A 26,305-nucleotide genomic window follows, 5' to 3' on the forward strand; every position below is an offset into this window, starting at 1 on the left:
TAGTGAGTGAATGTGAGACTTGCCTAACCGAAACATGTCCAACGCCGCAACCAGTACAAACGGAATCATTCCCACCCATGTGGCAATATTGGGCAGGATACTCTGCGCAGAGTCCATTCTGTCGAATATGTAGGATATGCTGGTGGAGAATAGGATGGATGCCGGGCAGTACAGTATCAACAGCGCACTTAGTGTTATCAATGCGGGAGGCTCGCGCATCGAAGGAATGTCATTCAATATTATCTGGGAAGGAACAATTACATGTTGAGGATGCTATGGAGAAAATCCAACATAAATTGAGTATTAACACATTTCGGACGGGTGTTTTTTACGCCTGTAGACTGCTGGCGACGGGATTTGATAATTGTGTACATATTGTTTAGACCTTAACCGGATCCACGCGGCTCGCATAACCGTATGTGTTTTCATAAAACATGCCCCATACGCGGCTGACATAACCGTATGTGTTATTACTTTGCTCCAAGTTTCAAACCTCAGTTCAACTTGGAGGGATTTTTTCATGGTGTGGAACTTTGGATAAAATAATACGTCAATCCTTGGCCTTATGACATCTGTTGAAATATCTGACTAATAATTTGTAACATCACAAGGATAAATAAAAGAACAGATCCCTGATTTTTCTTGCGGTCGGTAATTAGTCCGCGCCATAATCATGCCCTATATCTGTCTCACTCTCGACGCTACGCATCGCCAGCGGGTAAGAGTGACACACGATGCGTGCTTTGATTTATTTATGTTACAATCTTATTTGTTTATATTACGATATATTTCAAGAATAATGTGACACAAGTGTATTATAGAGTACCAAAAAGGCACAATGAATCCCATTGAACGTTTTTGTTTAGGAAAATAAATAGTTTCTTAACTAAATACATGATAAAAGTAATCATTTTAAAAACGGTGAAATACCGCCGCGTACGGGCGTCTCTCAGGAACAAAGTTGACGCGGTTAAAAGGTTAACAAAGAGATTGGTATATATTTTTCATCTTAACGATAAGGACCGTTTTTATACCAGTACAATCGATTGATGTTTAAGGACGGGAATAGTATTTTCACCATCTTCTTCAAAGTCAGAAAAGAAGGAATTATTTCATGTTTTTTTACGAATATTATGATATTCATATAAATGTTATATGTTCGACCAAACGGGTAGAAATACCTTTCCCATCCTAAGTGTGTTAAGATGAAAAATCTATTGTTGTTCTATATGATAAGGGTCGGAAAAAGAATAAAAATAAAACAATGGATAGTATGTATGCATAAGAAATTCATGCTTTATGTTTAAAATAACACTTTATAAAATATAAATGAACCCTCTACATTTTGATAGAGAATACTCCCAGAGAAAAGTTTATAAGATAAGTTATAGAATCAGGTAGGATACTTTTCAAACATGGATTGTAAAAAAAGGGTAATTATTGAGGTGACGTATTGAACTTACCAGAATAATTAAAGCTATAGTTATAATGAGCATCACTACTGCTAATACTGCAAAATATGTCGCAAAGTAGAGACTTAGTGATAATCCATTCACACGAAGCTGGTTCTTTGCCTTAATCTGAAACATATTGAAATGTTACCCAAAATTAGAGTAGGTAAATTAAGGTATACATATATTCATGAATTTTTTCCCTGCTTCAAAAGTTCACTGCCAATGAAAAAAAAAAACCGTGGAAACATATTGGTGCTCAATATATTTGAAAAACCATAACTATGGCTGTCTTCCCTATCTGACTATATCCTCTGTACCACACATTTTCCGAATTTCCGCGTTCTTTATTTGGTCTCTTAACGTGTTTCCGGCTATGCACCTCAATGTCCTCATTTCTGAAGTTCTTAGAAGAGATTTGGTTCTCACTGTATCTGCACTGGTCTCTACCCTATATGTGGCAATTGGTATTACAAGTATCTTGTATATTTTTGTTTTAATCTCAATATTCTTCTATTATTCCATTCTTATAATTCCAGGTTTTTTCTCTTAGGCACCCCGATATTGTAGCCACTTTTTTGACCAGTCTTAGAGTCTTATCAAAGAGGTTGGTAGTGCTACTGATGTCAACTCCCAGATACTTGAACTCCAATACCTGCTAAATTATTTGATTTTCCACAGCATCTTACTGAGTTTCTAGTTATTGTAAGACTTTTTATTTTATCTGTGGATATCATATTATATTTTAGTGATGATTTTAAAGTTATTAAAGCATTCTTTGAAGATAATCTTCATATTCTGCGATGAGTACTGCATCATTTTAATTTTAATTTGATTTATTTGAGTAAAATGAAGTTTGTTGGATTACCTCCCTATCGTAGACCATGTCCACAGCCAGACTGACCGGGACCAGCACAAATATCATCCCCATGAAGAGTGCGCAGGATATGATGCCCACATCGAACTCCTCGGGCTGTGCGGTCTGCTGCAGCGGGTGTGAGGACACTTCGATGGGGTGCCACTTCTCCGCCAAGCCCGCGTCCTGCATTCTCATCCTAAACACACAAATTGATTTTCAAATATTAAAAAAAATCCAAATATTTTTATCTATGAGATAAGGTCAATATTTTGTCTGCTTATGTGTATAGATTAGATTCTAAAATGGTCCACCTCTGTGGTGTAGTAGTCAGTACGTTTAACTACCATGTTGGAGGTCCCAGGTCCAATTCCCGGGGTGAATAAACGATAATAAATTGTTGATAAATTGAGTAAGTTATTGAGGTCTGTACTGTCTATTCAACCTTTGTAACAAGATATTCTCTAATAATAAATTCTTTTTCTCCGTCTTAGTCCTCATTACTAAGAGTTGTGACCCTTGTGGAAGCAATGACTTTTCTCCAGTTATCCTTTGACTGCGGTGCACGTAGCGCTCAAACCACCGAGGTGCCTGCTGCTGTCTTAGCTTGATCGGTCCATCGTGTGGGGGATTTCCTCTCCCTCTCTTCCCCTCCAGGCTACCGATCACAACCAGTCATTCCAGGCTATCCTCATTACCATGCGCAACGTGTCCAAAGGACTGAAGAATCCGTCGTGTACAGACACGGGCCAGAGTCAAGCCATCTAAGTCCCGATGAATGGACTCATTGGTGTGTCTAGTTGTCCAATAATAAATAAAGAATAAAGAATACAATAATAAATTAGAATACCACTTACTTAAACAAGGCATTCGTCAGCAGGTTGACTATAACCGGTAGACTGTGTGTGAAGGTGTCGTTATACATGGCCACCACCATGAAGTCCTCCGGAGTGAGCATGTTGACGTTGAAGGCTGCCATGTGCGAGGATATGCCCAGCAGGCCGGGAAAGCTCCCGTTGTACCGAGTCTCGATGGGGCCGGCCCCGAGGGCGGAGAGGATCTGAACGAAGGGAGAGATGTTGAAGTCCTCTTCGGCGGTGTGGATGGCTATGGAGGTCCTGTTGGTGTAGGTGTTGCCGTCCAGCACCAGGGGATGCATCTTGAGGAACGACACTTCGTGCGATTTTATGTACAGACCAATCACGGCAAATACTGGAAATAAAGCAAAAGAATAATAATAATGATAATAATAGGTGTCGGGTTGTGGTCCCGTGGTTAGCGTCGCGGACTCTTGAGTCAGAGTTTCTCGGTTCAATCCCACTCTACCACAATTTGATACCTATTTCTAATAATGAGCGGCTTAGGCTCGCAGGAATAATATGTAATTGAAGTATTTTTGATAATAATGGAAAACACAAATATTTCTCTTTAACAAAATAAAATAAATATATAAATTGTATTAAACATAAGCATGTTAGTATTTCGGCTCAACACAGGCTATGCCTAAAGAGTCAAAATACAGTTAATTAATATGTACATGTATATTAAATAAATAAATTCAAATAATGACTTAACCCTTTGCACTGTTTTTTTGGTATGTACACGTCGTCTATCCAATCAAATTCCGAGACATTACTATTCAATTGTACGTATACAGGTTTTTCACTTCGATTTGGAAATTTTACAAACCAAATTGGACACCTAACAAATCAAATTGGACATTTTACAGAACAAATTGGATTACATTGTACGTATTTCATATTCAAAGTAGTACTCATAATTTAAAGTAGAATTCAAAATCTTCTCTGAACACATTGAAAGACAGACACAAAGTGATCACTTAAACCAGACTGTAACCGGTCATAAGCCCTGTAAATATCCAGACTTCTATATTCTTCTTCATCTATGTTGAGATGTCAAAATGTAAAAATAACTCCTTATTGAAGAAAACCCAGATTCGTGAGCAAGGTTTCGGACACACCAAAAATGTTATGATGGGTAGAATGGTAGAATGGTGAATGTTACATGTGTAAAGTGATCACCTTAACCAGCCTATGCCAGGTTATATACCCTGTAAATACCCAGATTTCCGTATTCTTCTTCATCTATGTTGGGATGTCAAAATGTAAAAATAACTCCTTATTGAAGAAAACCCAGATTCGTGAGCAAGGTTTCCGACACACCAAAAATGTTATGATGGGTAGAATGGTGAATGTTACATGTGTATAAAGTAATCACCTTAACCAGCCTATGCCAGGTCATATACCCTATAAATACCCAGATTTCCATATTCTTCGTCATCTATTTTTTTGACACTCAAAATGTTGTGATGGAACTGGGTGTTTGAAAAATAGAAACGGACAACTAGACAAGTTGCAATGTTGTGATGGAACTGGGCGTTTGAAAAATAGAAACGGACAACTAGACAAGTACCTACCTATTGGTAAAATGATGAGCATGTAGAGCTTGTAGGGGTCCCTTATCATGCGCAAGGTCCGGAGCCATATGAGGGACCTCAGGATCTGGCAAGTGTTGGGGCGGACCTTCACTCTGTCCAGCACTTGGCTGAGGTCTGGTGGCGGACTGCTGCTGGACTGCCCTGAAACCTGTTTTATAAATGTGTAAAAATACATACTTATTATTTTGCTGGCCGGTTTTGAAGCAGACAAGTGAATGTTAACCTTGAAACCGGTCAATATTATTATTGAGTTTTAGCAAGATATGACAGAAGAACAAAAAGCTTTCTTAGGACATCGAAAATGAAGACTCTACAACCCATTGCAGGCCTAATACTTCCCGACAGAGTTAGAAACTCAGAAATAAGAAAAATCTGCGATGTTGAAGATGTTGTGCGATGGAAGAAAGAAGACGTTTCTGGAGAAATCATGTGGGAAGAGCGAGTTCGGATCGAGTGGTGAGGATAGCAGCGGACAGCAGCGTAAGCGGGATCAGACCCCCAGGAAGACCACCTAAACGATGGAGGCTGATAGCTGGTCTTCCACCTCCCAGGAGCGGACCGGAGAATGACGGAGATGAATGAGAAAAAAAAAAGGAGAAGAAGAAGAAGAAGAACAAGATATGTAGGCGCATGCTCCAAATCCCATGGACAGCTAAACGCACCAACGAGTCCATTTGTCGGGAGTTACACTTAAATGGCTTGATTCTGGCTAGTGACGGATTATTGAGTTCTCTGGACATGTTGCACGAGGCAATGAGGTAAGCCTGGAATGACTGGTTGTGATGGGTGCCTGGAGGGGAAGAGAGGGAGAGAGAAGATCCCCACACGATGGACCAACCAAGTTAAGAAAGCAGCAGGTACCTCGGTGATTAGAGCGCTACATGCAGCGCAGTCAAGGGATAGCTAGAGAAGAGTCATTGCTTTCACAAGGGTCATAACCCTCAGTAAAAGAGGAGTTAGACGGAGAAGAGAATGTAAGTAAACGCCATTCCCGTTAGGCCAACTTGGCTAATTCATATCATTTTGTGATTGCATCATTTCAGAGTGGATGGTAAGTGAAATATTGTGGATGAGTATCATTATTGAACAACAAACTAGAAACAAAATATAAAAATCATCTAATACACAACCTTGATACACAATTTACCCACAACGAAGGTTTGATCGTCCCAAGAATTAACAATGAATATGGGAGTAGAACACAATATATTTTTCCAAACATTTAAAATATATTACCGATGGAGGTCAAAATAAAATATGGAACAAAAGCAAAATAAAGGATGTAAATTGTATGTAAAAAGAACTCCACCAACAAGACACATAAGGTGGCTTGGTGGGTTTCTGCAAAAAAATATGTTTATTATGTTTATAAATTTTAAACAAATATATACAGTATATGTATTTATATGTATGTATATAACATGGTAATATTCTTCTTTGTAAATTAGTGGGTGTATAATAATAAAATAAACAATGTGTTGCTTTGTAATCAAAGAAACGACAATGAAAGTTTATTCTTAATTAATATTTTATAAACTACATACAATATGACAGTTCACCCAATATAATATATTTTTCTATCTGAAGTATTTTGTTTATTCAGTGCGACGCATGGCGACATCTGGTGGTAGATTTGCGCGATCTGCTTTACCGACTGTCACAATATTGAGAGTCGGTACTATATGTTTTAATAAAATCTATAGGTAGGTATTTTATTACATGTATATAGTTACAAATAAATGTTTAAAAAAAAAAAAAAAATGAGATAGGGTAGATATATACGTAGCAGTTTACCTTGACATGTTCGATCCCGTGGCCTGTAGTATGGAGGGCCATCCCGGTGGTGAGGATGGGGGGCGCGGGGCCCACCACCGCAGAAGAGACGGGAGGCATCGCAGAGGGGTGGTGGAACAGGTCGGCTGCCACGGGGGCAACCCGGTTTGCATTTGTCACGTTGTTCGCCAAGTCCCTGTAACATGAACGTTGTTAGCGACATCATAAGGACTTAATTATTAAATAATTTTTTATGAATAAGTGACGGAATGGAATAGAGTGGAACCCCTATTTTACGTTTTTTAAGGGCCTGACATTATTTTTTCATGGAATATTGAGAAAAAAACATTTTAAATTATTTTTTTTTTGTGAAAATCATGTAGATAAGATTTTTTTATACCTATATGGAGTGAGTTTATACGTTTAAATTAGCGATATTGAAAACAGCGTGGAAAATTTCAGTTCATTTTGTAAAAATTTTAATGACTTAATGAAAAAACCTAAAAACTGCACGTAAATGATGATCGCGAATAATGTAAAAAAAAAGTGTTACAGATCGAGTAAAAAATCAAATGACTGAATATTTTAGCACTAAACTGGGGAACAAAAAAACTTAAATGCGGGTAATGAATGTAAGAAAATATATCGGGATGGAAAAAATTACACGCAATTGGCGGAAAAATGTTAAATCCGGGACGTAAACACAGGTTTCACTGTAAATGGATGATAAATTAAGAATAAGGAACCAGCACTGTTCCAATCTCTCAGAAGTAAAACTCAAAGAGCATCGGAGTTACCGCCGAGTACCGGTCTCTAGTGGCGGACACTTCCGAATATTACTTAGAGTTTTATTCGTATATCACACCTGTTCCTCAATTCAATCTCGACCTTCGCCGAATCAACGCCGCAGAAGAGATAAACCCCTGTGCAGTTTATTACATTTGTGTGCATCAAATAGTGCAGTCGAAGAGCTCAGAAACAAGATGCACCCGATGGAATTGTACAGACCTATTATCGTGCAGCTCCTGATAGCTCGGACTCTTGCTTTGTAGAGACAGAGACCGGGAGAGTGCGCGCGCTCTGACCAGCTTCCGGGAGAGTCCATCTACGGGACCGCCCGACTCCTCCCCCTCCCCCTCCAAGTGGAGAAATACTTCTTCTAGAGTTGTCATGGAAACCCCGTAACTGCAGATGCCTGCGAAATTCAAATGATCATCATTATGAGACAATCGCATTGATCCTTATGACTGATGCTGGAATACGATCCAAAATAAGGCAAGAAGTGCTTATTATCAAGAAAACCTAAGAAACTTAATCCTTTGTCCGATTTGTTGTACCACATATGGTTAAAAATACCTTTGTGTAACAGGTATGGACACCCTGGCGATTTTTGAACTGATTTTCCCATATTATTTAATGAGGTAGTTGAATGTATTCTCGCAAGGTGGCTCTATATGTATGGACTGTAATGGACTCTTGTAGTCCGATGTCGGTATAATTATGTCTGGTTCGAACGTATCTTAACACATTGTTGTCAGGCAGTTTTTTTCATCAACGCCGACCCTAATTAATATACTAATTAGGGATGTATACTAATCACAAATAACTGCAACCCAAATTGCAATCTGTTCAATGTTTTTTAGCATCTCACACTCTACCGAAAGTAAGCAAATAGAATGCTTATAAGCATCTGCTGTTCTCTACCAACAGTATGTAAAAAACACTTTTAAACGTTTCCCGCAAACAATGGGTGAATATTATATATTTGAAATAAAGAAACCTGCCCTTTTTCCAAATAAAATCTTCATTATAACTCATCAGTCAAAGCGTTAATCCAAAGGTAACATTGATCCTAACATGTCCCTAGTTGAGTATTTAAATTATCAGTGTATGGTAAAGATGTAGCGCTTTACCTAGCCTGCTGGCTTTGGTGTTGATTTCCTCCTCAATGGCGTTGAAGAGTGAAGCAAACTGGTGGACGGCGTTGTGAGGTAGGATGTAGGACAGCTCCCTTCCGTGGCGGCGAGCCTTCTCTGCCCGAGCTACGCGACTGGTCACCAGGCGGGTTATCTGGTTCTCACGGCAAACTCCTGAAAAGTATACATTTTAGAAAACACACACTTACAATTTACGATCGAAGTGTGAGACGTCTATCAACCAATTTGTCTGAAATACACAGGTTTTTTAGATACTTTGGAGCCATATCAAGTATTGATTTATACATGAGTAGACAGAGTTTATATTCAACCCTTTCGGGAAACTGTAGTCAGTGCAGTTGGTGAAGTAGTTGGGTGATGTGACTGTAATTCCAGAAAATTTTAACGATGCGCGTGGTAATGAGGATAGCCTGAAACAACTGGTTGTGATTGGTAGCCTGGAGGGAAGAGAGGGAGAACAAGATCCCCACACTATGGACCGATCAAGTTAAGGCAACAGCAGGTAGCTCGGTTGTATGGAGCGCTACGTGCAGCGCAGTCAAGGGATAACTGGAGAAGAGTCATTGCTTCCACAAGCGTCACAATCCTTAGTAATGAGGACTAAGACTGAGAAGAAGTCTGTTGATGGGAAATATTAATAATATTTACCATCCAGCACCAGAGTGAGGTGATAGCCGATCCCAAACTTGTTCTTGAGGAACAGGGACGTGCCGGCGCAGCGCAACTTGCCCTTGGAGATGACGGCCTTGCGGTCTCCCAGGATGTCCGCCTCATCCATGAAGTGGGTGGTCAGCAATAGCACCTTCCCGGCGCGCAGCCTCTGCAAGATCCTCCACATGTGGCGCCGGGAAATGGGGTCCACACCGGCTGTCGGCTCGTCAAGGATGATTATCTGAAACGGAAGATTTACATTCAAGTTCAAATATCTGGGTGTGGACCTGTGTGGTCAAACGGATCTACAATGTGAAGTGATGGGATAAGTTAACAAGGCGGCAGTCATCTCAAGATCTCTGAAAAATTCGATATGGAAAAATCCCTACATGAAGATCGGCAGCAAAATTAAAAAATATGAAACTTGTGTGCGACCCATCATGACATGGGATCGAATGCAGAGCGGACACCGCATAATGAAAAAAGAGTGTCAGAAATGAAGACTCTAAGAAGCATATCTGGCAAGAGTCTACGGGATTGAATAAGGAACGCCAGGATAAGAGAAGTATGCGAGATCGAAGATGTCGTTAGGTGGGGAAAGCAATGAAGAAGACAATGGTATGGACATGTCAGGAAAATGGAACCATTCAGACTCCCCAACATTGCATTGCACGGCCAACCCCGAGGTAGAATACTCCCGGGCAGACCACCAAAGAGATAGATTGACAGCTGGGATTTAATATTGCAGGAGGCTAATCTTAAAAACAGGCCATAAGGCTTACATCAAGGAGTTTTTTTTAACATAATCTCAAGCATTTCACAGGACATTTGTCGTCTTCGTGGAGTCGTGATTACATCAGTTAGGGTTTTTGACTCATTTCTTCTTTTTTTGGCCGTTATCTGAACCTAATAGTGCATAGGGCACTGCAGTGAATAATGTCAATTTGAGTTTTAATCTTATGAAAACAGTCTTCTAATACTTCTGATACTAATGAGGATACTTGGATCTAGGAATGGAGTATATTTGATAAAGATAACAATAGTCAAGAAGATAGAAGGTAAAAGGTAGTCATGAAATAGTGTTTTTAAATTACACCAAGTGAATGATGAACGATAAGGAGTGTGATATTACTATGCCACAAAGTTAACGATGCTTTTAACATACAAAATATAGTGAAGAAGCTTTGGGTGAAGGATATTATTGATGTATGGGAAAGGAAATGAAAGAGAAATAGTAGATACAATTGATTGAAGAGGTAAAGGAGAATAGCAGCAATAGATAGCGTACTGAGAATTGCATACCTATGCTCATAAAAGCTTGTGTAAGTTAAGACAAGCCACTTAAAAGGAAAGTAGTAAACACAGATTTAGAGGTACGATTTGACACGGAAAAATATCAGAATGACATTAATTTTAAATGAGGACTTTGGACTACATGGAAGAGAAAAATTTACCTTTGGATCACCGATAATGGCGATGGCAACACTCAGCTTTCTCTTCTGGCCTCCCGACAGATGTTTGGCAAACTTGTGAGCGTGCTCTCCTAATGACACTTCTTGCATTGCACGGGTGACTTCCTTCTCCAGACGCCATTGTGGAATACCCTGATAAAAAAAATCAGTTATTAATCCAGATATAAAGAAAAAATATCAATTCAAATATCAGAACACTCAAGAAGGGTGAAAAGTCATTAAAAAGAAGAAGTATAGTCTAAGCAAGACCAATCTCAGCTTCCTGTAATCTTTGTTTAATCTAAGCGGGGCTGATCTCAGTTTCTCACCGTCATTGTAAAGTCTAAGCAGAAATGATCTTAGGTTCCCACTATCAATGTATAGTCTAAGCAGGACCGATCTCAGTTTCCCGTTATCTTTATATTATGTAAGCAGGACTGATATCAGGCTTCCACTGTCAATGTATAGTCTAAGCAGGACTGATCCCAGTTTCCCTATATAAAAGTCTTCAACAAAAGATGTGGTAAAAAACATATTGTATATTATCTTACCCTAATTGCGCCAAAAAACATCAAGTGCTGTTTCACAGTGAGTAGGTCAAATAAAATGTCGTGTTGGGGACAAACGCCAGTCATCCTTCTGATTTCAGACATATCTTGGGGGTCTCTGTAGGAAAAAAGTACATATATGTATTATCAATCACAAAAACAGTTTGATATTTGCATTCGAAAATTGATTTATAAAAATTTCTCACCTCACGTCTAACCCGAAGACATAGGCCGTTCCTGTAGTGGGCGCAGTGAGCCCAGTCAGGATGTTAAACAAAGTGGACTTGCCCGCCCCGTTGTGCCCCAAGACTGCGGTGATCTGCCCCTCGTATATGCTGAGATCTATGCCGTCAATGGCCTTGACTTCAGCTTTACGACAGTTCCTATAACTCTTATGCAAAGAGACTATCCTAATGGCTTCCTTGTCCCGCAATTCCCTGGGAAAAAAGGATTTAAAATGTGTATACATATTTTCATTAAATTTGAGGCGTGGAGTTGTTTCACAATAATAATTTATTCCCATCAAATTGTTAAATTATACAAAACAATTTTAAAATAGTGGAATGCTTCAAGTATTGTTAAGATGTGACTCCATATAAGGTAGCTGTTAATTTTTCCATTACTCAATTGGAATGGTAATCGTTACTTCTTGGATTACATAATACATTACGCGTGCTGAGAACTCTTTATAACTCCTTGGTGCGAAGTAGACTCGAGAGTGGCTCGATGATTTGGGGGCCACACGAGCTTAAGTACTCTCTTATGGTAGAGAAAGTCCAAAAGAAGTTTTTGAGGTATCTCTACATGAGAGAGTACGGCTATTATCCTTGGCTCTACCCGACCCAGTTTCTCCAGGGTATGCTTGGCTACAATAGTTTAGAGACTAGAAGGAATGTGTATTTGATTATGCATTTTTATCGATTGTTGCGCGGTATGATCGATAATCCTGAAATTATCCGGAGCATTGGTCTGTATGTTCCCGATAGTCACCTAAGACAGCGTCGGCATAGATTGTTTCACATTCCTATACACAGGACCAACCTGCCGATGGTTATGCCTGTAGGAAGAGCTACCGCTATGTTGAACAATATCACATTGGATATTGATCTGTTCCATGTGTCCGAAGGAGTTTTCCGAAGCGGGATTCTTCTACACCTTTAAGTCTTCTTGCTTACTTTTACTTTTAATATATTTTACTTGAATATTGTTTGTTTTGTATATATTATTTTTTCATTAAATAAATTGAAATTGAAAAATTGAAAAAATAATATTTATTTCTTTCAGTCATTTTTTATGTTAAATTATCAAATATATTAGGAGCCAGAATTTTTAATTTTGGTGTAGTTAATGTTTGATGAGTGATCTTTACCTCGGGACAGGTTCGATGTCCTTATTGAATTGGTTGTTGCTCTCTCCGTTGGAGTTAGCATGGAATGTTCCGGAATTTGACTTATGTTTAGAACCGCACCAAAATGAAGGCATGAGGCAGAACCACGGGCGGCGTTTGATACCATGCTCACCTGAAAACAAAAGATAATTAAATTGCTATGAAGCCAGTGTTTAAATGATTTTTAAATTGCTACAAAGCCAATGTTTACATAATGAAAATGGGTATTATCGAAGAAAAGATTATAAAAGAGCCATCAGACATTGGGGTCAACCTTGATTTTATACTGGTCCCTGCTCCCTGCAGAATGTAACAACACCTTCACCCCAATACCTTTAGAATTCCTGATACTCCACACCCATTACATCCTTCATCTTACCTTTCCTCGCATTCTTTCTCCCTTTTCTTGGATATTACCGTATTTACATTAAGCTAATATTTAAGGTAAGGTTGAAGCCCACATCAACTCAAGAAGTTCTGGAACATTCTCGGAAGCTGCGAATTCCTAAATGTCATCCACAACAGATAGTGCATCTCCTAAATTGCATATTTTATCTTCAAATTATTAGCTATGTATTATGATTAAATAATCCATTTTAGTCAAATTATTTACGCAAATAGTTTCCCAAAAATTATTCTGTTTCCGCATTAGGTAGCTTTCCTATTTAGACATTTAACAGAGGAAATAACTCCGTTCTGAAATTTATTGTTTGTTAGTCTAGGTTTCCTTTAGGCAGATTTTACTATATAAGGAGCATTAAGCGTCCATCAATCTATATTCATATTTAATAAATCAGCTAACCAAAGCATTAAAATGGTGCTGTTAATCATAGTACTTACTTGGAATGACGGCATCCAAATAATAGGCTAGGAGTCCATAGAGGACGGTATCAAATGCCATCATGATAAGGGAGCCTCCGTATGGAATGCCGGGGCCATTCCACAAATTGTCCCATGTAACACCTTCACCAGCCATGTCAAGGACCAGTGCCTACAAACAAATATTACAGGATTAACATGTTAAACGTCAGTACTAAAATTTTAATTTTGAAATTCACAAAGAAAACTTTTCGGTAGTTTAAGTAAACTAAATACATTTCAGTTATATAATGTATTTAGTTTATTTAACCGGATCCACGCGGCTTGCATAACCGTATATGTTTTCACAAAACATGCCCCATACGCGGCTGACATAAGCATATGTGTTTTTACTTTGCTCCAAGTTTCGAACCTCAGTTCAACTTAGAGGGATTTTTTCATGGTGTGGAACTTTGGATAAAATAATACGTCAATCCTTGGCCTTATGACATCTGTTGAAATATCTGTCTAATAATTTGTAACATCACAAGGATAAATAAAAGAACAGATCCCTGATTTTTCTTGAGGTCGGTAATTAGTCCGCGCCATAATCATGCCCTATATCTGTCTCACTCTCGACGCTACGCATCGCCAGTGGGTAAGAATGACACACAATGCGTGCTTTGATTTATTTATGTTACAATCTTATTTGTTTATACTACGATATATTTCAAGAATAATGTGACACAAGTGTATTATAGAGTACCAAAAAGGCACAATGAATCCCATTGAACATTTTTGTTTAGGAAAATAAATTGTTTCTTAACTAAATACATGATAAAAGTAATCATTTAAAAAACGGCGAAATACCGCCGCGTACGGGCGTCTCTCAGGAACAAAGTTAACGCGTTTAAAAGGTTAAGTGATTTCTTTATATACTTGTGTAAAGTTCACCATTGTGCCATTACAGTTTTTTTTTTTTTTGGCCCCTTCAGTTGAGAATTTGTGAAGTTTATATAGCTTACTCCAATTAAACAGGTGAGCTTCATTCAAAATCAGGATTATAGATGTCGCAACTTGATATGAAGCATCTTCTTTAATTTTCAAACAAAATATAACGAAAAACCAAAAATATATATTATTGATTGAAAAACAATAGCCGACATGAGACCGGTACACATATAGGCGGAGATATGATCATACTGCTCTATTTGCATTGAAAGTTAACTATGAAAAAATATGGAGAATAGCTCCCGCTTAAAACTAGATAGACTATCCCGGGTGCTTTTAGCTAACCCACGGAGTCAAATTTTAACAAAATAAGTATCAGATATTTTCTTTTACCTTATCCATGGCCAATGCAAATCCACTAGAGCTGATCAGGGATACGAACCAAAATGCCACCGAGTCAGCATTGGATACAAATACTTGTATAAAATACAGCATGCTCATAATATTTACAGCGAAGCTTCCTAAGATACCAGCAGTCTGGAACAAAAATCATCAATTATTAATTTAAATCAGATTTTCATCTTCAGGTTGTCATTATAAATACAATAAAGGCACTAGACATTCTGACGATGGAAAATAAGCCTAGACGTCTTAAAAGTGATCAAAATTATCAATGTTGCCAGGTCAGAAAGTATTAGAATGTGTCGCCGCAACATAAATTTTAATAGTTTTATTTTTAAATGTAAGACATACAGAATACAGAAGAAGGTATTACAGTATTTTTTTAATAATCATTAAAAATATAAAACAATGTTACAAACAAATTCAACAAAGACATACATTTTATTTTACCTATACATGTAATTCATTATTATTTATTAACATTATCATAATCAATCCCATACAATTTTCCCTCAGATACAAATAAGCTTCAAATGAGGCCCTTGTGAAATTTCTAAAAATAAATACTTGCATAAATAAATAAATGTCCTACACAAATTACCTAGATAAATTCCACACTAGAGATTATACTTATTTTAAAAACTAACCTAACCTTTTCCACTGTCGGAATGTGCAAATATGCATATGTTTGCATACAGTGGTCGTTTTACAATAGAATATCGTAATTATTTGAGATTTGGCTACGAACGAAGTAAAAAAATGACTTACCCTCGACTTATCAAAGAATGGAGTCATCAAAAACGCAATCATAATTATTGTGAAACCGAACAACAATATTAACAGGAATACTAAAATGTATGAAGAATGTTGAAATACCTGAAAACATAATAATTTCAATTTACATAAATAGATTATTTCAAAAATGACTCATCTTAACCGGATCTATGCGGCTCGCATAACCGTATGTGTTTTAATAAAACATGCCCCATACGCGGCTGACATAACCGTATGTGTTTTTACTTTGCTCCAAGTTTCCAACCTCAGTTCAACTTGGAGGGATTTTTTCATGGTGTGGAACTTTGGATAAAATAATACGTCAATCCTTGGCCTTATGACATCTGTTGAAATATCTGACTAATAATTTGTAACATCACAAGGATAAATAAAAGAACAGATCCCTGATTTTTCTTGCGGTCGGTAATTAGTCCGCGCCATAATCATGCCCTATATCTGTCTCACTCTCGACGCTACGCATCGCCAGCGGGTAAGAGTGACACACGATGCGTGCTTTGATTTATTTATGTTACGATCTTATTTGTTTATATTACGATATATTTCAAGAATAATGTGACACAAGTGTATTATAGAGTACCAAAAAGGCACAATGAATCCCATTGAACGTTTTTGTTTAGGAAAATAAATCGTTTCTTAACTAAATACATGATAAAAGTAATCATTTTAAAAACGGCGGAATACCGCCGCGTACGGGCGTCTCTCAGGAACAAAGTTGACGCGGTTAAAAGGTTAACCTGTCCGGAAGTATGGCTGTACATGGTCATCCAAACAGAACTTTTTCAAAAGAGTATGGGTACACATGAACATCTGCGCTTATAACTAATCGTTGACATGTATTTCTAAAATGGCACTTGTACTGCCATCTGTGGTTGTATTCAAACACTTTAAATAAAACTTCAGATTATTTTTCTATTTTACTCATGACATTTTACTTATACCTTTGGTTACCAGGACTTTTGGGGCTACTTTGCCAGAAAAAAACACAGTATAAACGTAAATAATTCAAAAGTAAAATGTCTTTGATAATTCATAAACACTGTGTACCATTTTTTATCTTTGGCATGACGAAAATATCTCTCGAATTATATTTTATTAATGCTGACACCAGTGTTGAAAGAAAAAGTGTAGGGATGCGTGTAATAAATAAATAAATATTTTATTAATTTTTTTAGTTATACAATATTTATATTATTATTAATTTATTGCTTATTGTTTATTAACCTTGAATACATGGATAATTTTCATATAATTTATATTTACTGATAAAAATATTTTTTAATCAAGAAAATATACATTGGCTATGATATAGAATCATATATAAGTGAAATCATACAAAATTAACGAGAAAAAAAGTCACTCCGCAGACACAGTTTTGTCAGCAGAAACTCACTCCCGGATAGATTAATCAAGGTGTACTTGTGTTTATCCAGAGAGATACTTACTTTTAATGTAAAGAGAAGGACTGTGCAGACTATTGATAGCACCAATACAAATCCGGAATAAAGGATGAACCACGATGCCCTGGGAATGCAAAACATATAACATAAAGATGTGAGGATGATTTCAAATAAACAACATCGCCATGTTGACTTTTTAAGAGCCCATAGTCTTGTTCAAAATCAAATTCTACTTTCTATTTAAACATCACAAATAAGTGTATTCCTTTTTGTTCTCAAAACACATAAAACCGGCTTCAAATCCTTATATTTATTCAACCCGACTCCCGTCAACGGTGGCAGCAATATTTGTATGGACAAGAAGGCTGTTTTCGATGTACAAAACGTGTTAATAAAGTCAGGTTGCGGTCCCATGGTTAGTGTTGCGGACTCTTGAGTCAGAGTTTCTCAGTTTGAATCCACTCTACCACAATTTGATACCTATTTCTAATAATGAGCCGCTTAGGCTCACAGTATTTTTCGTAAATAATAAAAACATAAATATTTCTGTTTTTATAAAAAAAAGCTTGTCTCTTTTACAAGGCATTAGGTTCCCGTCGCCCAGGATGTCCACTACTGACAATATGTCGTCAGTTTTTGTCTGAACTTCAGGACGCAGACCTGCGTTGGAAGGATGCAAAGGACCTGGCAGTTGACAGAACAGCCTGGACTCCACAAGGGGATGGATAAATGATTGGATGTAGAGTACTAACCAATAAACTGAGTCTATGAGGCCCATAATTCGCATTCCCTCTTTGATCTTGGTCTCCTTTTCTCCGACTATCAGCATGAGCAGGTATGTGATGAACTGAGAGAGCGTCATCACCATGTAGATTGGGATGACAATACGAAAGGCCACTATCCAGTTTCCCGTGTAGGCCGCCTTGGGAAACATTTCCAGGTAGATGTTGGGAACAGGCAGCCCCTTTGTGCCTTTACCTTGCCCACTCTCCAACTGGAAAACAAATCAATTCATGTTGGGTTAGGTAAGGCAACCTAAACCGTATCAACGGCATTATAAACAGTTGCTGCACTGTCTAAATCTTAATAGTTGATTCACAATATTTTGAGGGTCTCCAAAATTTTGTTAAAAAATCCCAGATTGGCTCCACTTCTTCTAATTTATACTTCTTTCGATCCCTATTTTGGTTACTACATAATATCATGGAGCTAAATTTATAATAATCTATGAAAAAGACGGGCATCCCGGTTTGTTTTGGTACATCCAGAGAAAATTTAATTGAAAAAAGTGGTAACCTGTGCAACTCAAAACATTAACCTGTCCGGGAGTATGGCCGTACATGTACGGCCATACCAAACTTTTCTCAAAGGAGTTTGGACGTACATGTACGGCCGATACAAAATATGATTTATGACACGATTTATATCAAAACATGTTAAAAACATGATTTATCGGTATTTCGATAATTTTGATATAAATCATGTTTACTGGGGTAAATATCTTTGTTTATTCAAGAAAACATGTTGCTTATAGCATCGACTATAATATAAAAATTTAAAAGTAAAAAAAAAACAAAAACAAATTCACTCCTCAGATACAGTTTTGTCCGGAGAAACTCACACCCAGACAGGTTAAAAAAATAAGTGCAACATGTTTTTTGAGAACTTTACATAAAATACAAACATAAAATATCGGTAAAAAATTAAAATACATTCTAAATTTCACTACGTTCTTTACATGTATTGCCTTGGTGGTCCACCACAGATTGAATGTCTGTCGTAAATTTTACGAATGTCCCCGAAATCTAGGGTTAATGGGAATGCTAGTGGATAGCTTGAGAGTACATCTCTTGGGAGGGTAAGGAATGACACATACCCTTATCTTGGTGCAGTCAATGAGCGCCTGGAGAGCTATGAACCCCGAGAAAAAGTACTGGTTGACGGGACAAGCGTCGCCCGCCTGGATGGGGAACACTCCGCTGCTCCAGTAGTTGGGAGACTCTCTGCACATTGCCGGGGAGGAGAACAAGGAGCGCGTGGAGGGGGTGACGCTCACAGAAGGGTTGGTTCGTATAGTGTACCTGATAAACAAAAATTAACTTTTCAAATGTATAATTTTTTATGGAACTCATACATATATCATAAATATAATTTTTTAGTTCACGGGAGCCATCTATGGATGATTTGAGAAGGCTTTTATTTAGCAGAGTATAATTGTATGTAATCCACTTCTTCAGCCGCTATCCACTGCTAGATGCTGGGCGTTTTCTATGTTTTCCAGTCCTCTCTTGTTTGGTCATTTTCAATCCACTTATTACCCATGACGTCACAACAGTGTCATTGGCCCATCTTTTCCACCGCAGAACTTTGCGTGCCCATCATTGTATGTCTTCTCTCTTCTTCTCCATCTTACTCCTCATTGCTGGCAGTGACAGGGATATTGAAAGCTTTTAAATGTAAATTCAAGTAAAATCGGGAGACAACTTTGTTTCGTATTTTAAAAAAAATTCGCAACTTGGTTAAAAAAAAAATGCTTTGCAAGAGAAGCTCTCAGGAAGCCTAGATGCTTCTGTATCAGATCTGGGAATGCGGTGAGACAGCTTTCAATCACTCCTCATTACTGAGGTTGTGATCTTTGTTGAAGCAATCACTCTTCTCCAGTTGTCCCTTGACTGCGATGCGCGTAGTACTCCAACTACCAAGGTGCCTGCTGCTGCATTGACTTGATCGATTCATCGTGTGGGGGATATTCCTCTCCCTCGGGCAACATGCCCAAAGAACTAAAGAATCATCGTGTACAGAGTAAAGCCATCTAAGTGTGATTTGTATGTCTCAGTGCTTAGTAGAAGTTTTCCCATTGAGGACTTACTTTAATGGCTGTTCAGGCTGCATGGGGTTGGTGTGGAAGATGACGGCCATGGGGATGGAGTTGGGGCGGTTCCAGTACTCGGCGAGGAGGTGTTCCTGGCTGGGGAACAGTTTCCAGGTTATGGGTAGTAGGTCCGGTATGTACTGCAGGTGGGCATTCACTTCCTCCAAGAATTCCTACAACACGCATACGAGTATATTTAATTATTTCTTCATTACTAAGTACCATAATTTGATGCCTAATTTAAATAACAAGGCGTTTTGGCCTACAAAAATAGGAAGAAATTAAAATATTCATGTTTGTGTATATTAACCACTTTATGCTCGGGTTTTTTTCACAAAAATAGAACAAAAAATACCAGGTTTATTTAATTTTTTACTTAGAGTGTGTATAATTTAAAAGTTGTTTAGCTCAATAAAATGAAACAGAAGCAATAAAAAATCAAGCTCGCCAATTCTAACACGACGATAGAAATTATTTTAAAATTCTATGTTTTTATAATTATTATTATAGTTAATATAGTTAGACTTGTTTCAATTTTTATGAGGTTAAGTTTCTCTACATTTTTTATTGGTTCTGTTTGTTTTTGAACTGGACATTTTATTAATAATGTAAACTTTTTAAACAAAAGATAAAATAACCTGTTATTTTAAGTTCCACTTTTGTGAAAAAACTTGAGCATTAATTGGTTAATAGATGGCGCCACTAAAAAGTTTTTTGTCAGACAAACCTTGTATGTATATATTCTTAACAAATAAATGAAATTATAAAGATTCTTTTAGCAGGGTAGCATGTGGGCCAGTATAACATAAGTACTATTTACCATAGTATCCGTGGTATTGGGGACGACAGCCACGGTGTAGTTGTCGACAAGAAAGTGTTGAAAAAGGTGAGCGTCGCCTCGCGGTGTTGCCATTTCTGGGAAGTTGGGGTTGGGCACCAGGATCTTCATGATGATCAGCACACCCAGCGAGTACAATGGCACCAGTATTTCCTGAAATAAGGAAAACATAAACCATATTTACAGTCACTAGAATATTTCTCTTCTTCTCCGTCTTACTCCTCATTGATGAGGGTTTTATTTTAATTATAACTAATACTTTTTGCCAACACACGTCGCTCACTCCTTTCAAAAACGTCATAAATCAAAAATCGTCAATTTTTAGTTGTACATGTTTTTGGAATGCCCAGAAAATGTACTATATCCCAGCAAAAGAGGTATATTTTTAACTTAATATTTACCCGCTGCAGGGCAGAAAGTGTTTTTTTTGCATTTTGAAGAAAAGGTATTGTTATTATTTTTATTTATTTTAAATATACTAAATTATTTTTATTTATTTTAAATATACTAATAATTATTTTTTTTAAATATACTAAATATTTTTCAAATGGAGAAAAAACCTTCAGGTTTTACCCAAAAAGATCTGTTGCACAGTCAAATGTTCAATAAGTGGCTTGATATTTATTTTTTAATACATTGTATTATATTTTTAAACTTTAAAAACGTTCTTCTGAAAAATCAAGTTTATTCATTTATGACGTTCTTGAAAGGAGTGAGCGATATGAAATAAAACAGATAAACTTTCAGTATCAGTAAGTAAGAAGAGTGTAAGGTGGTATGGACATGTGGAGCGAATGGATAAACAGAGAATGATTAAGAAAATATATTTAACGAATGTGAGCGGGAAAACAGAACAAGGACGGCCGAAAAATCAAGTTTTTTTCATTTATGACGTTCTTGAAAGGAGTGAGCGATGTGACAATTGTTATATAAAATAATAATCTCTTTTAAGTATACTAAACAAGGATGAACATATTGGACAAGGAATTATACATCAGCCTGAAGTATTGTAATTATTCTTGCTTGGAACAGAGTGAATGGTGCACTAAAATCAGTTTTAGCAAATAAAAATCTATCAGCGAAAGCTACACTGGCAGTACACAATGGAGTTCTGGTTCCAACCCTTATGTATGGAAGCTAAGCATGGAGTTGGCAAAAGAAGGATGAAAGCAGACTGAATGCAGTCGAAATGCGATCCCTCAGACGAATGTGTGGCAAAACGATGTTTGATAAATGTTCGAATGATGAAATAAGGAAAGAATGTAAGGCTGAGATAAGCATTATCGATAAAATTAAGAAAGGTGTGTTGAGATGGTTTGGACATGTGGAGCGTATGAGTGAAGAAAGAACGGTTAAACAAATTTATGAGGCGAATGTAGTTGGAAAAAGAAGCAGAGGACGACCGAGGAAAACTTGGCACAATCAGGTATGTCAAATACTTGAAAGCGGCCGGGTCAGGAGTCGTAATAATCGTCGGGTATGTATGAGGAGATGCATGAACGTAGAAGAGGCAAAGAATGTTTGCAAAGACAGAGTGGTGTGGCGTTCGATTCTCTCTGCCTACCCCTGCGGAGAAGCGGCGTGATGGTTAGTTAGTTAGTTAGTTATAGTTAGCAAGTGACATGTTCCAGATATTGGTGTGGTCCGCGAAATCATTGCTGAGGTTTTGACCATTGTCGGAGGAATAACTGTTCTCCAGTTATCCCTTGACTGCGCTGCACGTAGCGCTCCAACCACCGGGGTGTCTGCTGCTGCCTTAACTTGATCGGTCCATCGTGTAGGGGATCTTCCTCTTCCTCTCCCTCTCCCTCTCTTCCTCTCCAGCCCACCAATCACAACCAGTCGTTCCAGGCTATCCTCATTGCAACGCTCAATATGTCTAAAGAATTGAAGAATCCGTCGTGGCAAAAGCAGCTCATTCTTAAGCTCTTCGCCTTTCCAATTTGGCTTCCATATCATCCCTTCCCAGTTTGACAATGTGACCCAAACATACATAAGACTCGACTCTTTTTTTTATTTTCTCACACTTTCATTTGTTTCATTTGTCCGCCTCCGTAGTGTAATGGTCAGCACGCTCGGCTACCGTTCTGGAGGACCCGGGTTCGATTCCCAGGGGGGGTAAGAAAAAATATGAATAATTTTTTCACTGTAATATTTATTCAATATTATCCTGGACTGGTACTTGAAGCAGACGGCTGATCACCTTTCCTTCATGTGAAAACGATCAAGATAACACTGCGTTTATATGACGCAGTGCCCTATGTACCATTGGGGTGCGGATAAGGGTTTTATTATTATTATTATTATTCATTTGTTATCTTCACATCACTTAACCCTTATCCACGCCCAATGGTGCATAGGGCACTGAATCGAATTGACACAGTGTTTTCTTGATCATTACTTACATGAAGGCAAGGTGATCATGCTCTTGCGCAGTTAGTTTAGGAACCAGTCCAGGGTAATATTAAATAAATATTACAGTGTAAAATCACTTATATTTATTTTCAACCCCCTGGGAATCGAACCCAGGACCTAAAGCACGGTAGCCAACACGGTATCCAAATACGCTGACCATTACACCACGGAGGCGGACAATCACATATATCTTTACATATAAAAATAAAAATGATACGACTTCCTGACATATGAAGTCTGACAATTTGATAAGATTAGCAAATGATCCACTTAGATAGGTACTCTAAATACATGAAAAACTACAGGTGGATCTTATAGGTACCCATATAATAAACCTACATTTCTGGACTTAGTAATATAATAAAAACGGGCCAATGAAGCCTGACAAATGGCAAATATCCGATTGGTTTGAGCATTCGGCGACTGGACACCCTGTATTCTCGCAAAGAGAGAGGCAGACAGTGATTAGGCTTAGTTTAATGCTGATTAGAGCAAAGTGAAATGATATTATGGATGACCTATAAATGCCACAGCTGTCCGACTATTTGGGTAGGTCAAACGTGTGCGAGGCGTTACTGTGCACAGAGATATAGTACTCTATTTGTATTTGTGAAGGCTACTGACATTCTAGTCGCGGCCAATGAGCCAGCCTTTAGCAACTAAACAATAATTGATTTAGATTTTAATTGAAAATAGAATTACTAAACAACTCAATTTTTTTTTTTTTTTTGACATCTCAACATACACAGACACACTCAAAAGGTGAAAAAAATAGCTGGTTAAATTAATATTCTTCTTCTTCTAACCCTTATCCGCACCCAATGGTGCATAGGGCACTGCATCGTATTGATGCAGTGTTATCTTGATCATTTCTTACATGAAGGCAAGGTGATCAAACTCGCGCTTCAAATACCTGTCCGGGGTAATATTAAGTAAATATTAGAGGGAAAAATCACTAATATTTATGTTGACCCTTCAAGTCTTGGTACCAACCATAATGTATGAAAGTGAAGCATGGAGTTGGCAAAAGAAGGATGAAAGAAGACAGTACGACCAAAATACGATCTCTCAAACAAATGCGCAGCAAAATGATGTATAATAGGTGTTCGAATGATGAAATAAGAAAAGAAACAAGGTTGGTAAGCATTATCTATAAAATAAAGAACGGTATGTTGAGATAGTTTGGACATGAGAGAATGGTAAAACAAATTTATGAGATGAATATAGTTGGAAATGGGAGTAGAGGAAGCCGAGGAAAACTTGGCATGATCAGGTATGTCAAATACTTGAAAGCGGGCGGGTCAGGAGTCAAAATAATCGGCTTGTATGTAGGAGTTCTAATAATATTTGAGTAATATGGTCGTCAACCATGAGTTGAATGGAGAATGTTGCATGAATGGAGAATGTGACCGCTTAACCAGCGATAAATAAAAATAATAATAATAAAACCCTTATCCGCACTCCAATGGTGCATAGGGCACTGCTTCATATAAACGCAGTGTTATCTCGATCATTTACACGCGAAGGGAAGGTGATCAGCCCTCCGTTTCAGGTACCAGTCCAGGGTAATATTGAATAAATATTACAGTGAAAAAATCACTTATATTTTTGTAAAAAAAAAAAAAATAATAAAACCCTTATCCGCACCCCAATGGTGCATAGGGCACTGCGTCATATAAACGCAGTATTATATTGATCGTTTTACACATGAAGGAAACGTGATCAGCCCTCCGCTTCAGGTACCAGTCCAGGGTAATATTGAATAAATATTACAGTGAAAATATCACTTATATTTATTTGACCCCCCCTGGGAATAAAACCCGGGACCTCCAGAACGGTAGCCGAGCGTGCTGACCATTACACTACGGAGCCATAAATAAACTCTGTAAATACCCAGACATCCACATTCATCTTCATCTATGTTGAGGTGTATAAAGTGTGAGCCCCCTTACGGCGATAGTTTTCCTCGTGTCTCTCTTCTTGAGGTACACGTTCCTGACGAGCATGGCCCGCAGCTGCGCGCAGTACAGGCCCCGCGAGGGTCGGCTGCCCGCCATGGGGCTGCAGGCGCGCGCTCCGGGGGGTCCGCCGCACTAGCGCTCCGTCCCGCTCAGCCCGACCGCAGACAGGCCCGCGAGCATTGCTACCTCCCTTGGATACCTGCAACAACCAAACAAGGCACTTTGTAATAGGGATGAGCATCGCTACCATCCTTGGATACATCCGACAACCAAACAAGGCACTTTGTAATAGGGATGAGCATCGCTACCACCCGTGGATACCTAGGACAACCAAACAAGGCACTGTGTAATAGAAATGAGCATCGCTACCACCCTTGGATACCTGCAACAACCAAACAAGGCACTTTGTAATAGGTATGAGCATCGCTACCATCCTTGGATACCTGCAACAACCAAACAAGGTACTTTGTAATAGGTATGAGCATCGCTACCACCCTTGGATACCTGCGGCAACCAAACAAGGCACTTTGTGATAGGGATGCGACCATTAGTTAACTGTAACTTTTGGGATGGTATTTGTTGCATTTTCTCAGTTTACATTGTATTTCTTTCCACTACAACCCTTGGATACCTGTACCAACTGAACAAGGCACTTTGTAATAGAGATGTGACTATTGGAAACTGCAATTTTTGGGGTTTCCTGCACCTAATAATAGAGGGAGTTGTAGGTCCCGGGCTCGATTCCCAGGGGGGGGGTGAAACTAAATATTACTGATTTTACACTCAAATATTTATTTAATACTACCCCGGACTGATCCCTGAAGCGCAAGAGTGATCACCTTGCCTTCATGTAAGCAACAATCAAGATAACACTGCGTCAATATGATGCAGTGCCTTATGCACCATTAGGTGCGGATAGGGGTAGGAATAGAATAATAATAGAGGGAACAATCGAGGGAACAAACGCCTGAGGATGCCCAAACCGTCAATATCTTTGCGACTTATACGAGGACATGGGTTGTTCGACGTATGAGGAGCTGAAGAGGGTTTCGCAAAAAAGACCGGAGTGGTCCGAAAGAGCAGACCACCAAATAGATGGATTGTCAGCTGGAAATCGACATTGCAGTAGGCTAATCTCCCTTGAAAACGGGCCACAAGGCCTACACCAAAAATAAAAAGAAGTAAAAACATTTGATCACGCAAAACATGTAAATATGGAGGGTATAAGTTGTGTGATTGACTTTCAAATGTCAATTCTGAGCTACGTGAGAGAATGGCCAGCTCAACATTTTCGTGGTATTTAAAACTTTAGATGTGTGCGATGCTACCCAAAGACTGACTAATTTGTATTATGCTACCGGCGC

General features: G+C 38.2%; 1 protein-coding gene across 1 annotated transcript in view; it reads right to left on the minus strand.

The window, feature by feature from the left end:
• The window catches only part of LOC148309667 (cholesterol transporter ABCA5-like), an 83,221-nt gene that overhangs the window by 13,408 nt on the left and 43,508 nt on the right, over nt 1-26,305 (minus strand). The window contains exons 2-23 of the mRNA XM_088259631.1: nt 24,933-25,140; nt 20,548-20,718; nt 19,725-19,900; nt 18,732-18,936; nt 17,608-17,849; nt 16,901-16,979; nt 15,432-15,539; nt 14,655-14,798; nt 13,353-13,503; nt 12,495-12,645; nt 11,332-11,562; nt 11,129-11,243; nt 10,581-10,730; nt 9,124-9,367; nt 8,452-8,628; nt 7,547-7,733; nt 6,560-6,734; nt 4,745-4,913; nt 3,165-3,519; nt 2,320-2,506; nt 1,464-1,580; nt 24-243 (exon numbers count right to left, since the gene is read on the minus strand). Of these exons, the coding sequence (XP_088115757.1) occupies nt 24-243; nt 1,464-1,580; nt 2,320-2,506; nt 3,165-3,519; nt 4,745-4,913; nt 6,560-6,734; nt 7,547-7,733; nt 8,452-8,628; nt 9,124-9,367; nt 10,581-10,730; nt 11,129-11,243; nt 11,332-11,562; nt 12,495-12,645; nt 13,353-13,503; nt 14,655-14,798; nt 15,432-15,539; nt 16,901-16,979; nt 17,608-17,849; nt 18,732-18,936; nt 19,725-19,900; nt 20,548-20,718; nt 24,933-25,037 (3,859 nt within the window). The 5' untranslated portion in view covers nt 25,038-25,140. The remainder of the gene's footprint in view (nt 1-23; nt 244-1,463; nt 1,581-2,319; nt 2,507-3,164; nt 3,520-4,744; nt 4,914-6,559; nt 6,735-7,546; nt 7,734-8,451; nt 8,629-9,123; nt 9,368-10,580; nt 10,731-11,128; nt 11,244-11,331; nt 11,563-12,494; nt 12,646-13,352; nt 13,504-14,654; nt 14,799-15,431; nt 15,540-16,900; nt 16,980-17,607; nt 17,850-18,731; nt 18,937-19,724; nt 19,901-20,547; nt 20,719-24,932; nt 25,141-26,305) is intronic.

This window comes from Brachycentrus maculatus, unplaced genomic scaffold, assembly GCF_059751285.1.
Source record: "Brachycentrus maculatus isolate JH-2025_06_01 unplaced genomic scaffold, ASM5975128v1 h1tg000119l, whole genome shotgun sequence".
NCBI classification, from domain to species: Eukaryota; Metazoa; Arthropoda; class Insecta; order Trichoptera; family Brachycentridae; genus Brachycentrus; species Brachycentrus maculatus.